This window comes from Heteronotia binoei, chromosome 5 (genome assembly GCF_032191835.1).
Source record: "Heteronotia binoei isolate CCM8104 ecotype False Entrance Well chromosome 5, APGP_CSIRO_Hbin_v1, whole genome shotgun sequence".
Lineage (NCBI taxonomy): Eukaryota > Metazoa > Chordata > Lepidosauria > Squamata > Gekkonidae > Heteronotia > Heteronotia binoei.
Genome location: NC_083227.1, coordinates 91,954,936 through 91,971,158, shown reverse-complemented (window position 1 = coordinate 91,971,158; position 16,223 = coordinate 91,954,936). Strand labels below are relative to the sequence as shown.

The 16,223-nt window shown below is 42.6% G+C and overlaps 1 protein-coding gene across 3 annotated transcripts in view; it reads right to left on the bottom strand.

The window, feature by feature from the left end:
• The window catches only part of PHF2 (PHD finger protein 2), a 198,563-nt gene extending 183,469 nt beyond the window's left edge, over positions 1 to 15,094 (bottom strand). For 2 of the 3 annotated variants that reach the window (XM_060239818.1, XM_060239819.1), the window contains exon 1: positions 14,429 to 15,092. In XM_060239818.1, the coding sequence (XP_060095801.1) occupies positions 14,429 to 14,526 (98 nt within the window). In that variant the 5' untranslated portion in view covers positions 14,527 to 15,092. Of the gene's footprint in view, positions 1 to 14,428 lie in introns of all 3 variants that reach the window. The other variant, XM_060239820.1, reaches the window with a different exon arrangement.
• Positions 15,095 to 16,223: the final 1,129 nt, after the last annotated feature.

The following is a 16,223-nucleotide window of genomic DNA, read 5'->3' as shown; positions in this document are numbered from 1 at the left end:
CCCATTCCTCAACATGAAGTCTGCCGGGTGACCAGAGCTGTTCTCTCAAGAGCAGTTCTCTCAGAGCTCCCTCAGCCTCATCTACCTCACAGGGTGACTGTTGTGGTGAGAAGAAGGGAAGGCAACTGTAAGCCACTTTGAGACTCCTCAGGGTAGAGAAAAACGGTATAAAAACCAACTTCTTCTACCTCTCTCCAGTGTTACAGCCTAAGTAGCACCTTGATTTATTGAGGTGCTATGGGTAATGAAAAGACAAGGGAGACAACTAAAGTGAAGGAAGACTCAAATTGAATACAACAAGTGGCAAAAAAAATATTTTTCCAGCACCATTGCATCAATACAGTGTAGACCATCAGACCTGTTCCAGGTTGTCACCTCTGGCCTTGGTCTTGAAACTCTGGAAAGGATGAGTTCTCTTTCTCCCTTTATTCGGGCTTCTGATATATTTTCCTAAACTGATGACTCTGGATATCTATTGACTGTTATGAGCTTCAGGTGAAGCACATTGAAACTGACTCTAAAGGAGCTTCGCAGGAGGAGGACTTAAAAGAGACATTGTCTATACAGAACCCTGGGAATCTGGCTATTGTGATTCATGTATTTACTAATTGTTTGTTTTTATTAAAGGTTAGACGATATGTCACTTGATATATTACACATTTTGTATTGCTTTTCGGTGTTTCTGTTTCCATTATCATTTACACTGAAGCCTGACAGAGTTTCCACCCTGGAGAAATGGCTGCTTTGAAGGGTGGACTCCATGGCATTGTACCCTTCCCCTCCCCAAACTCTGGCCTTTTCCAGATCCACTCCCAAAGTCTCCGGGTATTTTCCAACACAGACCTGACAACCCTACTCAGGAAAGATATAAAAATCTTAACCAATGCCTAGAGGAAGTTTTGGAGTGGATACAGGTTAATAAACTGGCACAACACAAGTGCTATTGATGAGCAGGCAGTATGACCAGGGATTGAAGGTGTCATCCATTCTGAATGGGGTTGCGCTCATCTTGAAAAACAGGTCCATAGTTTGGGGGTGCTCTTGGACCCAGGCCTGCAATTAGAATAGCAAGTGGCAGCTGTAGCCAGAAGTGCCTTTTACTTGCTTCAACTAGTTACACAGTTGCAGCCTTTTGTTTTCAGAAAACATCTGTGCTCCCAGCTGATGGCTGGGAAATCTAAGGAAGATGCAAAGAAACACTTGGAGAAGTTATATGTGTGGTTAGATACTTAAGATACCATGGTGTAAACTTACATTATCATTTTAGCTCTTAAGATTCATACTAAAAGAGTAATGCAATATAATTAAACAGATAGTTTTAGTGTAGGCTTACAATCTGTATAATATTTTATATAGACTATGAAATAATGTAAAATGGACAATAATATTCTAATGTTATGTTATTTGGAAAGATTACTATCATGCAGAATGAACTATAACTGTATTGCTAAACTTTAATTTTCTGTTCCCATGTCCCCTTTTCCCTTTACCTTTGGAAACTAATAAAACTTTAAATCTCAAAAACATCTGGGCACTTGCCTGTCCTCTTGCAATTGTCTACCAGTCAGTGAAGACTTGTTTTGCTTGCTGTTCCCTCAGTGATCCCTTCAACCTGCCATTTTAAAAATTGTACTTAATGTATGTGTATTTTATTGTACTTGATGTGTATTTTAACTTGGTTTTAATTGTGTTACATGTTTTTGTTTGGTTTTAATGGATTATGAGATGTGTTGTTGTTACATACATTTTTAATCTGTTAGCCCTCTTGGTGGGCCTGATGATAGAAAAGTGGAGTATAAATTTAAACATTTAAAAGCCTTTCAGATTATTAAAAGGACAGAAAAACATATCAACTAAAGTTGTAGACTTTAGCTTACTGCATTTGTTGGGAATATATGATAAAAATATTGTGCAATTTATTTATAAATGTTGGGATTTTACATAAAACTCACAAAGAATTTAAATGCTATTGTTAATTGTAAATGTTCTGACAGAAATTATTTAATTTTAAAACTCAGAAGTGCGCCATTCGTATGGAAACCAAAATTCTGACAACAGAATAGTTAAGCAATCTGTTAGCAAAAAGATATGAAGAGACATACTCACAATGGGAGCCTTCCAAAATGTCTATAGAGAGGCATCTTTCCATATATAAAAGGCAAGCTGTGTTGCCAGCATCTCACCTCGCAGTCTGTTGGCTCAGCCATGTGTTGCTCACTTGACGGAGAGTAACCCCACCCTCCAGCCCCAGGACAGATGAGGATTGGGCCACTGAGGAAGCTGCCTTCACCAATTTTTCCCTCAGTGACTGTTGCTAGGCAACCATAGTATTCCAAAAGCTTGGTTCTGTCAGTAAAAGCTGGGGGGGAGGCCCTTTCCAGGCCTGTTTTGGCCTTTGAAGGAGAACTAATTGGGGACAGTCCTGACTAAGGTCACCAGCTCCAGGTTGGAATATTCCTGGAGATTTTGTGGTGAATTGAGAAAGTCAGAGTTTGGGAAGGGAAGAGGCCTCAGTTGCATATAATGCCATAGAGTCCATACTCCAAAGCAGTTATTTTCTCCTGGGGGAGAGACATCTTTTGTCTGGAGTTGAGTTGTAATATCAGGTGCTCTTCAGGCTCCACCTGGAGATTGGCTGTCCTAGACCTGGCAGCACTCTCTGGTGACTTGATGCCACCTGACTGGCATGACTTAACAAGGCCTGCCTGCTTGCTACTGTTCAGCAGCAGTCCCCCTATAACAGCTAGTATGGCATAGCAGTTAGTGCTTCAGAGCAAGGTCTGAAAAATCCAGGTTCTTGCTGTGAAAACTGACTAGGTAATTTTGGACCAGTCACAGACTTTCAGTCTAACCTACCTCACAGGGTTGTTATACAGATCAAAAGGGAGAGAGGAAACTGATGTAAGCTGATTTGGTCCCTACTATGGAGAAAGACTGTACTTTTCCTAGGTAGAGGCTGCAGGGAGCAGGGAAGAAATGGAAAGCTGAAGTCAGATGGGCTCATAAAGGTAGACTGATGATTGGCTGGACAGGAGACATGGTTGCCAATTCCAGATTGGGAAATTCCTGGAAATTTGAGAAGTGGAGCCTGGAGAGGGTGGGGTTTGAGGAGGCATGTGACCTCAGACAAGTACAATGCCATAGATTCCAATCTCCAGGTTGGTGTAGTGGTTATGTGCATGGACTCTTATCTGGGAGAACTGGGTTTGATTCCCCACTCCTCCACATGCACCTGCTGATATGACCTTGAGTCACTCACAAGTTCTCGCAGAGCTGTTCTTCTCAAAAGAAGTTTCTCTCAGAACTCTCTCAGCTCCTCCTACCTCATAGGGCAGGGGTCCCCAACCACCATGCCGCAGAGGAGGCAGAGGCATCGCACTGCTTTTACCTGCCCAGGACCCAGGCAAATGAAAGAGGCAACGTGGCCTTGCTCTGAGACAGGGAGGCAGCCTCAAAGTGAGATAGAGCAACCCAACTGCCCCTTCTGCCTGCCCAGAACCCAATCAGCTGATCAACTGAGGTCTTTAAATGGGAGGGGGATTGGCCTCTGCTGCCTGGCCACCTAGCGGGGAGGTGGCAGAAACAACCCCAGTCTCACTCTTCCCATTTAAAGACTCCCATGTGAGGCAGGGATGGGGTACTGGGGCAGCCTGAGGTAGCAAAAACTCCAGCAGCACCACCACCACTGGTTCGAGGGAAAATTGTTTTCCACAAAACCGGTCTCTCGTGCCAAAAAGAATGGGAGCCACTGTCATAGGGTATCTATTCTGGAGAGGGGAAGGGAAAGGAGATTATAAGCCATTCTTAGACTCCTTTGGATAGTGAAGGGCAGGGTATAAATCCAATCTCTTCTTCTTCTCCAAACCAGCCATTTCCTCCTGGGGAAGGATTGTTGCCAATGTTCAGGTGAGGGCTGGAGATCACTCAGAATTACAGCTGCTCTCCATATGGCTGAGATCACTTCCCCTGGAAAAAATGGCTGCTTTCCAGGGTAGACCCTGTTAAGGTCTCTTCCCTCCTGCTTTGGTCCACACTGTGGAGAAAGACTGTACTTTTTCTAGGTAGAGGCTGCAGGAAGGGGGGAGGAGATGGAAAGTGGAAATCAGATCAATTGCCCTACAGAAAACATCCACGTTGAGGTGCATACTGTATGGTATACCATAACACAACCAAGCCAAGCCAAAACATACAGATCATGCCACAAGCACATGCTGACACTAAATGCTGCAAGGATGAATATGTCAGAAAAAGGCAGCAACGCACTGCAGATGAAAGGAATGCTGAGCTTCAGTGTCTGTGTGATTGTCGTCATGCTATGACACCACAGCTAACTGACCCTGAGTCCCCAAGGCTGAAATATTCAGAGCCTCTTTCTGGAACCCATTGTATTTATTAACCCATTAGGCCTTGTTCCTAGTTACTGAATATTCCTTTACCTGGAACACATACTCTTGTTATAGTACCAAAAATTGAATTCCTTCACCTTTATTTTTTAAGCAGTTTGTTCCTTGCTCTTGTGAATAGAAAATAAATGCTGAAAATCAATCCACTGACACAGGACTACAGTAATGTGTATATGTTGTGTGTGTGTCAAAGACACAACGGTGACAAAATAGACTTGTTAGGTACATTGCATTTACTCTGTGACAGCATTTTCAGTAGCTAACACTAAGTTGTAAACTCTGAATTCAGGTTTTTTTAAAAAAATCTTAAATCAAGAAAAGTTGAACTAAAATGAGCTTTGTTTTACTTATTGTGATATTTTATTATTGTTACAGTTTCAGCCTCAGTTCCACTGTTCTTAGAAAAATGCTTTTAAAGGGGAAAGGGGAGTATGGACTGCATTTCTCAATATTCTAACAAGAGCTAAGGAACTCTGCAAAGGACAGTATTTAACGTTACCCACTGGTACATGCATATTTATTGCCCAGTCCAGCCTTACCACATGCATACATGTGGTTCCTGAAGCTCTTGTGCAACAAGTCTCTTCAGTGTAGTAGAGGAGGCTGTTCAAGAAAGTGAAATTGTTGCCAAGAGCCTCTTTGAAGCAAAGCAGAAAGCCTTGAAGGCTTGGGAGAGTCAAGTGGGTATTGGAGCAACCACATTTGCAAGATAATAATGTTTAAAGCTGTTACTTTCTAAACACTGGGTCTGCTTGATATTTGGTTAAGACAAGGTATGGTTTTATACAATTGATCTGGATCAACAATAGATGAAATGAGAGAAAACTCTTATTAACTATTTGTTCAGAAGTCCACCAGAACCCAGAACAGAATTCACTGTTGAATCCCAAACCACACCTTTTATGCTGACACTGAATAACCAGTGGATAACCTGCAAAACATTACAATATATAGGGCATTCTCTGTTTATCTAAATGGCAACATAAACTGCACGCTCAATAGCAATCAACTGTATACTAAGGGCGTAACAGTGCCTCCATAGTCATAGATATATAGAGTACTCCCTCTCTGGTTTATACATATGTTCAGACAATATGCTCTGGAGAGGAGTGGGGATGAGACAACCTTATGGGAAATCAGTTCTGATGATACACCCATATTGTACTGGAATATGTCCCTAGACTTTGCCACAAAATTAGTAAGTGATACTTTAAGAAACAATTCAGATTTCTATATACACAGAACAATGTACAAAAGCTGTCCACACTGCTGCTTGTTACATTATATTACAGTTATATTTTATATCCTAGATCAGAGGTGGCCAACGGTAGCTCTCCAGATGTTTTTTGCCTACAACTCCCATTGGCCCCAGCCATCAGACATGTCCTAGACATTTCTGTGGAGACATGTTGAAGGTGTTGGGGAAAATAGCTAAGCCCACGGCAGCCTAGATGTAGCAGCCACCAGACAGCAAAGAGTAAGGGGCAGGGAATCTACATGATACATTTTGACACACCAGACAACCCATTTCCAGCCTCCTCTAACCAGAGCCTCCCAGGAAAAGCGAGATCATGGTTTTTAATATGGCCTGGATGAGTTAATTGCAGTTTGAGCCATATAGAGTCACTATTTAGAACTGGAACACACAGCAATAAAGAAGTGACAAACAAGGAAGAGCTTCCAAACAAAAGTATTTAGACTTTCAACAATGTTTAACTTATCTTTGACTGGATCATTGATATGGATCAATGATATTGCATCAGTGATATGGACAGGGCTTTTTTTTGAGCAGGAATGCACAGGAACGCAGTTCCAGCTGGCTTGGTGTCAGAGGGTGTGACTTGATATGCAAATTATTTCCTGCTGGGATTTTCTACAAAAAAGCCCCTTGTGAAACAGTGGTGATGTCAATGGGTATGGTCTAATATGCAAATGAGTTCCTGCTGGGCTTTTTCTGCAAAAAAAAAAGCCCTGGATATGGCTATCCAGTCACTCAACGTAATTTTCACTCTCATGTACCTCCCTAAGAAACAGATTTTAAGGTGGGGTTTTCCCCCCTGTTTCCTATGACATTACTAGGTATAACCACACATTTATTTTTACTTCAGTCATGTGTAATGATTGTTAGAATGGACTGTGATTTTGTTACAGTAACAGCAAACAATTATTTCAGAGTCCACCAAAAGAACTGAAAGGTTTACAACTCCGTATTTTCTTCCTTATAGCTCAGCCAGGCCCAGACACCTCCTTAACCAATGAAATCATGAAACTGGTACAGATGATGAGGCAATGTACTCTACCATAAGACAGAACCAGCTTATTACAGGCCTCCACAATCTAGGTCATAACTGTGTCATACTCAGGGCTTTTTTTGTAGCAGGAACTCCTTTCCATATTAGGCCACACACCACTGATGTAGCCAATCCTCCTAGAGATTTAAGTAGGCCCTGTACTAAGAGCTCTTGGAGGATTGGCTATATCTGGGGTGTGTGGCCTAATATGCAAAGGAGTTCTTGCTACAAAAAAAGCCCTGGTCATACCAACAACTTTAGCTATCATCAGGGCTTTTTTTTGAGCAGGAACGCACAGGAACGCAGTTCCAGCTGGCTTGGTGTCAGGGTGTGTGGCCTAATATGCAAATGAGTTTCTCCTGGGCTTTTTCTTCAAACAGCACTGCATAAAACAATGGTGACATCAGGGGTGTGGCCTAATATGTAAATGAGTTCCTGCTGGGATTTTTCTGCCAAAAAAGCCCTGGCTATCATCCTTCCAAAATATTTTCTATTTGTCTTCATAACACCTTAAGTGATTTACTTCCTTCACAATTGCTAGAAATCCTACTTTATCTTATTATGTATCCTATTACATAATAATAAAAATTATTATTATTTATTAGATTTGATTGATCATCCCATCCCAGCTGAGGCCAGGGTCTGAGTGATGTACATCAGATAAAAACAATATGCAGGTTAAAACAACAGTTAGTTTTAAAACAATAAAAATTCCAAATCTTAATAATACGTCTATAACTCCACAAAGCTTGTGAAATGTTTATTCTTCTGAAGAGCCCATACCTGATCACGGTTTACAGAAGTTAATCACATAATGCATTTCATTTCATCGTACTGATACCAGTGATTATCTTATAAGATGTTCTAGAAAACATTCTGGGGAACTAGAACATTCACTAAATATTGGGACTCTAAATGCTGATGCTACTTCAGGAAGATATGATAATGCAATTTTCCTTTTTAACAAATGCACTGGTAATATGCTATATAACTCTTACTGGAATGATTTGAGATTGTTACTTTATATGGAAAGTATTATTTCTCCTTGGTGATCCAGGTTAGATTTGTAATGATGGTAATTTACCTGGATTGTTTTTCTATAACATTCTTAGATACCATCCGTTATAACCGCTCATAATACATTAATTACTGATAATCAGAATTCCAAAATAATAAAGTATGTACAGTATATTAATACATCTGATGAAGTGAGATTATTAAAGCTTTTGCCAAAATAAATTAATTAGAATTTTAAGGTGCCATGAGTTGGTTGTTTTGGTTTCAATAAATCAGCAAGTTACCCATCTTACCCATGTGTTTTAATCTCTGCTTCCTTTGGGTCTCTGTTTCTTCCCCCTTCTGATGAAAAAGACAACCTCTTCAACAAGTAAATCAATTTGCACCAAGTACTAAGAGCTTGGGTATCTATTATCTCATCATGGCCTCTGAACTGCATGGTCTGCATGAACATATGACTTTTCTGTGCAGTTGTTAGGGCTTTTTTCTATCTGTTTATAATTCATAAAATGCAACAAATTGAACTCTAAAATACAGTTATTACAGCAGCAGGGCCAAATTAATGCTATTTAGTAAAAAGAAAGACCATTCCAAAGGCAACAGGTAGTTTACTCATGGGATCCCTTAATTTTCAAAGTACACTATGGTTAGAAATCTGTATCAGCTAAGAATTAAGCAATCATGTACTCTAGATGTAGGACTAGATCCAGTGGAGGATTTCTGTTGTAGAAGAGAAAACGTTTTTTGTTAATTATACTACAACTACAGATCTGCCCTCCCTCCCTGTTCCTGGGGGACCTCACCTGCACTGTCCCTTCTTGGGCTGCCATATGCCCACTGCTTAGATCCCCTGCCCTGGGGTGGGACACCACCACACCTGCCAATCCCCTGTCTTCCTAGATGAGACCCATGTGATGGGCATCTTCTGCATCTTGTGAGACACCACCGCTCCATCTCCCCCTTACCCTTACAGTGTTGGTGGGGCTCATGGGAAGTGGGGCTGCTGGCCTTCTCCTGGCCTTGTTCCTGTGCTGCTGTGCTGGCCTGCCACCTCCTCTCTATTGTAGACATCAGCCTTTCCACCATGGACTGAGGGGACCCCAAGATAGGCAACCTGTCATCGATGGGGGCAGCATCTTGTCTTGAGGCATTGCCAGCCCCTCACTTCTTCTTGGATTCTGTCTCCCTTCTCTGCACTCAGAGGCTACCCTGTCTTCCCCTACACAGGTAAGGGTAGGGGCAGGATCACTGCCTCTGGATAGTCTACCGTATCATTTCAGGTTATTACAAAACTGTGTAGACCCAAAACTGCCATTTTCTTAATAGCATTGTTCTGGATGTCTGCCGTGGCAATGACATAAATTACAAAATAAATACATATTGTTATATAAACACAGGTAATTTCTGAAAGAACAAAATGCAAAATAGACAGTGTTCGATATTTAGTTTTCCTCTGATCAGGACAATACTGACAGTTTTAAATAGGAAGAATATAATAATTGCTTTTTCCAAATAAATCAAGCTTTGTATTTTGTATTGATTTTACTGGATAAACCTTTCAAGGGTTGGTTTGTGAAAAAAATATGAGTCACATGAGTCATGCTTAACTTCTTTTTTCACTGCAGATGTCCAATTCTTCTCATATTTTTTCATTCAGTGGAACATGGCCCTTAATAACCAAAAAAGTGAAATTATTAAGGACAATCAAACTCATGCACAATATAGTCTCTTGAGAATAATCGCAGTGGTGAGGATGAAAAAAGGACTACATTTATGGTGTTACATTTTGTATTGACTCTTTTAGGCTAAAACTGAACTGGCTATCTACTGTAATCCACTTGAATCTCTAACTTTCAGTACAATGTATAAATGCCAAACGCTAAAGCAATATCACTCCATACTCACAAATTATAATGGCCAATGCTTTTCTCTTTTTAAACTTTTTAAAACCAGAAACTTAAACTGTGGTTCTTGCCTTTTCAGTGACTCACAAAAGCTCATACTCTGCCTCAGATTTTGTTAGTCTTGAAGTTTCTACTGGACTCTTGCTCTTTTCTACTGCCACAAGCAGACTAATACGGCTACCCATCTAGACCACTATCAGTGTACTGTCATAGTCCTAATTTGTTCCTGTTTTGTGAACACAGTATTAGTGACTGAACTTATATTCAGTGTATTAGTTTTAAACCATCAAATCTGATATGCATACATATCAACTGCCATCAGAAGCTTAAAAAAATACTATCCTGTTTACTTTTCAGAACTAAATGTGAATATTGGGTTGATTTCCAGATTTGGGCAGGCACTATTGGCTGAAGAAGTGTAGTTTTCAAAACCTGTAACCAATGATACTTTCAAATAACTTCCTTGTTAATTAATGAACAGCCATTGAACAGCAGAACGTTATTTTCTCAGGCTGACCTCTTTTCTCTCTTAATTATTTCACAACTTTGTGAATGGGGAGGCATGATTACCTGACAGGTTCTTGCAATCATTTAAAAGACCTGTGGAACATTTCAACACTATCTCATCACTGTTATCATTTCCACATTGTTTTCAAAGAAAATAAATTACATTCACAATTTTATAATTTTATGCAGAAAATGATAAAATTGCAAATGTTTTATATACATACACACATATGTGCAATATATGTAATATATGTGCATACCTTACTCTGTCTTGTTTTACCAAGCAATTTTCCAACTATATTTGCATATCTGTTTATTTACCTAGTGGCCTTTCTTTGATATATGCACATAAAATCATAAAAACACAATCATGCCAAACTGTAACAAACCCAAGAAAGGTTAGCTGTGCATCGCAGATGCTCTCTTGAACAGTTCTGTTATATATTATTTGCTCTCTTGAACAGTTCTGTGTTATATTATTTGTAGATTTCAACAAAACAAGTGACATACTCAGGAAGGCTATTTCACCAGGTGGGCAACCAAGGCCTTTTTTTTTTTAGCAGGAGTGCACAGGAACACAGTTCCGGCTGGCTTGGTGTCAGGGGTGTGGCCTAATATGCAAATGAGTTCCTGCCTTGCAAAACAATGATGACACCAGAAGGTGTGGACTAATATGCAAATGAGTTCCTGCTGGACTTTTTCTACAAAAGAAGTCCTGTGGGCAACCATCAGTAAAAATATCCAGCAAGTAGCTGTGGTGAGGGAGCAAGCAGACACAGGTCTGAAGAACAACGTTGCCGCAAGGGACTGGAAGAGGTGTTCCTTTTTGCAACCTTCTGACCCATACTGCTCAAATAAAGGCAGAAAGATCATGAGAACTGAGTGTGTATACATACAGATGATGCTATGCATCACACATTAATTGTGCACACAGTTTATAGGGGAGAACCGTAGATCTTGGAGACCACTGTTTATTAAAATTTTCAGCAGGTGTATGCCTCAGTAACTGGAGGCTTTCACACCTGCTAAAAATCTTAATATGTAGTGGCTTCCAGGAAATATCCTTGATATTGCCATCCTAAGCAGAACTATGACTTCCTTCATCCATTAAAGTCAGTGGGCTTAGAAACATATAATTTTGCTTAGGATTGCATTGTTAGTATCCTATACAGATTTCTTCAGAAATCTAGATTTGTTTTTAATTGTACTTTATTGTACAGTTGCTGTCTCCTTATTGTTGCCTCCTCGATTTCCTTGAGGATACAAAGGGGAACTGTGAATCTCAAATAAATAAACTGATAGGGTGGGGGAATCACTGATACCACAAAATATTATTTCCCATACTAAATTTGCCGGTAGCAATGGTCAGTTACCATACAGTCCCATCTTTAAAAGTAATACCATTTTCATGTGAAGGGTAGGAGGGAAAACATCACCTGCCATGTCTGATTCCTGTTCTTTGACTAACTACAGTTTGATCCTGTCAGGCTGAGCACATTCTACCACAAACTGCAGCATATGGATTAAATCTTTAACCTTTTAAAATGACACCATTTCCTAACAGATTTAAATAAACTGACAGACAGTAGACTCAAAGAAACAAAAGAAAGTGCTTCTTGTGTACCACAATGCATAAATCATGTATGCGATTCACGGCCATAGAACATGAAAATGGACCCTGCCTCAGATCTTTAAAAGAGAATGCGATACATTAATGGAAGGACATCTATTAACAGTTATCCACCCTGATGGTTAGATAAAACTTCCATGTTACAAAGTAATATATCTTTGTATACCAGACGGCAGCTGCTGGTATTCAGCAAAGGAGAGCTATTCACACACTCTTCTGAGTAAGGTGTCTTCCCAGAGACACCTTATTGGCCTTTGCTGAAAACATCCCACATCCCACTGTCTGATCCACTGGGCTCTTATGCCCTAAATTTCTTCTTATTCCTCACTATTTACTATTTCCTCTTATCTTACATCCCAGTAACTTCCTTAGACTCCAAATAAATTTAATATTAATTCCAACAGTTTCAAATTGAACCTTCAGTGTTATTAGCAATATTCTGGTGCTACTTCATTTTCTTTTAAAACACACAGGTATTTTCACAGTTCCATAGCACAAAGAGGTGGATAACACAAATTACTACTGAGATTTTTTTTAAAAAATAATTAAAAGCAAGAAAGTAAACATAAAACTGTAGTTAAAGTTAGTTTAAACTGAAGCTACCAATCATCTTTGCAGCTTTTGGTCTGAGTTATAGAAGGACCAGCCAATCTTTGATACCTTTCTCAGATGTAGTCAGAAACCAGGTTGCAAACAAGTTCAACCTTACACATTTGCTGAAGCAATGAGTCAGAGGGAAATAATTCAGAAGAAAAGCCTCTACACACACACACACACAGAGAGAGAGAGAGAGAGAGAATACCCAGAGCCTTAAACACACTGGGTACAATCATCCAGACAAAATTAAACACTTTGAAGGCCTATTAATTTGTATGTGGGAGAGAAAGAGAAACACACACAGCACACAGGAACAAATCAATGGGTCATAAAATGCTTAACTTGGCAGCTCATAGGAAAGGCCTGGAAGTCAGTCTCTATTCCACTGGCATTTGCTTCCGTCTGAGGTCCTTAGGCTCCCACAACAGCAATCTGCCCAAGATTGACCTACTAGGAAATCTAGCTGAAGTCTGTCTCCCGCTCCTCCTCTTCCTTGCAGTTCCAATATTTTATGAACGACATGCCTGCCTTCCGCATGCAACACAACCAACCCCTCAACGAAGAGAGACAAAGATCAGAATCATCTCTCGGGACTCTGCAAGAAGACAAGCTGGGGTGGAGTGACAATTATAGCCAAGAAGCACGACGGGCGGGGCGGTGGGGCGAGAGCTGTCCTGCCATACAAATCAAAAGCGAGGTTGAGCGTGCGGCCAGGGGAATTTCCAGCCCCTGAGCCTCACATTGTCTCGGATTCGTAGGCGACTGAGGACAGAGCGAGTTAAACAGTCTTGCAGCTACAGCTGCTGCTTAGAAGACATGGAGACACCTACCACCGCGACCACTATCACCCTCACCGGAATGAACGAACTGAGAGTCTCTCCAGGAGCTAATGGCTTTCCTCAGGGGAGTAAATGGTCCCTTTTTGTGTGTGTGTTTTACAGAGGCGATCTCAAAAGTACTGGAGGAGGACGTGGCGCGCTCTGTCCGTGCCTACAACAACAGCACAGGGCTGCTACCTCAACGGCGCCGAGGAGCAGCTGCAGGAGACTCCTCTCCTCCCAAGCCCTTGAGTCGGTCGCTTGCCTGGCTCGGAGGCTTCTCCTCCACACCGCCCAAGCCGAAGTGGCGCCAGGTCCGGGCTATCGTGACCAATACAGGGGGGGATTCCCCTGCAGCCGCCGCAGTCTTCTCTGTCGGGGAGAAAACCCTGCCCAGCCCAGGGTCTCTCTGCTCAAACGCTGCCCCAGCCTTGTCCTTTTTAGCCTCATTCGGGACCCTTCCATTTGCCCGCCCAGCGTGTGCCTATCAGACGAGGAAACACCCCCCCAGTCGCCCCCTCCCCTAGGGAGACGCCAGGAGAGTGGCTGCTGCCCGCAGAGCGCGGGAGAGGGCTCTTCACCAGCCGGGCTCCCCGCTCTGGAGCCGGAATGTGGCAGTGGCTGTCCCCAGCCCCGCGGGGACCCTTGCCCAGCTTCCAGACATTGTGGAACCGCTCCCCCCTCCGCCTTCTCAAGCCTTCACCATGCTTTCTCTTGAAGAAAGTGAAGGGGGGGGGCGCCTAACCTTCCATCCTTATCTTGTCCCCCACAACCACGCAGTCAGAACCCTCCTCCCACACACACACAGAGCAGCAACTTAGCGGAGGGGGGGATACAAAAGCAGAAGCTTTAAAAATATATTAAAGCCCCCTCGGCACAACCCAGCCAACCAGCCGCCCAGTCAACCCTCCCCTCCCTGAGGAAAGGACAATAGCTTTCCCCCCCACCCCCCGCAGCCCCATGACACTAGACCCCCAGTTGTGGGGGGGAGTCCATTGTGTGTCCGGCTCGACAATTTACAAAACAAAACAAAAAATACAAGAGAGGGAGACAGGGCGAGTGGCTCCTCCTCCTCCTCTTCTCCAAAAAGGCCTGTTGGAAAACTGCACAGAGCAGCAGCAGCAGCCGCCGCTCCAAGCCCACCATCTCGCTCGCTCGCTCGCTCTGTGCCCTAGCGAGCAAAAGAGGCGAAAGGCCCCGAGCGAGAGGAGGGGGATCTCTGCCCCAGAGCAGGGGGAAAGGCCCGATCGCTTTGTGTTACCTGCCGTGAAACCAGTCCTTGCAGGCGTCGCACTCGATCATGAAGCGGGTTACGTCGTAGGGCAGCCTACAGATGCAATAGACGGGCACCGTCGCCATGTTAGCTCCCTTCAAAACAACACTGGACTCCCAAGGCAAGCGAGCAGAGAGAGAGAGAGAGCGGAGGCAAAGCAAGCAGGCAGGGCTTCTTGACTGCGGCTTCCTTGCCGCTAGGTCGGCTTGTCTGATTCTCTCCCCCTTTTGAAAAAGAAAAGCAAAAAAAAAAAAAAAAATCTGCAAGGCCCGGAGGCAGAGGTGGAAACCGCACACGCACACACAAAACAAAAACCGGAGAATTCAATAAGCGATCCTCAAGGGCGAGCTTGCAATGTCAAAAAAATAACCAATGGTTCCCGAAAGTTTGGCTGCATGGCTCCTCTGGCTCGCGCGGGTTCCAAAGCGCACTGGAAGCTTTTTTTTTTTTTTTGGTGGTGGTGGTGGTGGTTGCTAAATGATCATTATTCCAAATGTTGGGCGAAATGCATTCTATTGCATGCCCCCTGGTGACAGTACAGTACCGAGGCTTTTCATAAACACTCCGAAATGTAGCCCTTTCCTTGTAATGTCCTTACGTCAGCTTGCAACATTGTAATATTTCCTCTGATGGGGCTGGGGAGGGAGGCTGCAGAAAAGGGGAGGCGAATCTGTGAAAACTCCCAACCTTGGCAGCGTGCAAAATATTTTAAGGGGTGGGGGGGAGAGAAGACAACCAGTCTCAGGGCTCGAAAATAAACAGGGAGGCGTGCAAAGTTGAGACGACTGAAGGAGGGAGATTTTTAAAAACTACAAACGATCAGCGAGGGATATGGTGTAGAACTGAAAGACAGCCGCCGAACTGGCATGGAGGCGGAGGTTAGCGAGAGTATTTTTTTTTTTTTTTTAAATTACAGTAGCTTCCAAAATTGTTATCTGAAATCTCTCGCCGACCACCACGATCTCCCGTACTAGGGAGGATTAAAAGGCGATCGTAAAAATGGTAAAGGAGGAGGTAAGGACGCAATCGGTATCATTAAACAACATTAAAGAACCAACAGAGATCCAGACTTGGACAAACTCTGCCAGGTGATTAAACAGTAAACTTGGGGGGGGGGGGGTTAATTTTGATTTAATCTCTTGCTATTTACCTAAATTGGGGTACTGGGAGAAAAAAAATTAGGAAAGATACATATATCCAGCTGTATTTTCATGCAATTCCGCAAGAGGAAGGAGTTCGAAAAAAGGGAGGGAGGGACGGGAGTTTTAAAGGATATGCAAACTTTCTGGGTTAATCCAGTATTCTTCTCCCTCAAGGTACGTATTTACTCCTAGAAGTGAGAATCCCCATCTTGCCTCCTTTTCTTCATTGTTAATGAAACTGGTAAGGGACTTTCACTGGAGGAAGTGGCGGTTCCGTTCACTTTCCGGCGTTTGGGTATTCCGCGATTTCCATGAACGCATAAAGCTCGTCCTGTACGGTCCCGTTTAAATATGAAATGGTTGTAACTTTTATAAACAGCTCTGTTATTCATGACGCCGCCCTCATTTATTCCAAGCTTCTATTATAAAGGGTTTTTTGAAAACACGTGTCACTTTGCCCCTTTACTCACTACTGCAGTCACACGTTTAATAGTTTCCCGGTTGCCATGGCTTCAGGGGAGGGGAAAGATTGCGACCCTTATAGGACGGGGCACAACCCTGCCGGGTCCATGTGGAGGGGCAAGTTCATTTCTGTCCAGCAGTCGCCATCTCCATGTTGTTGTTTTTCTAGACTTCCAACA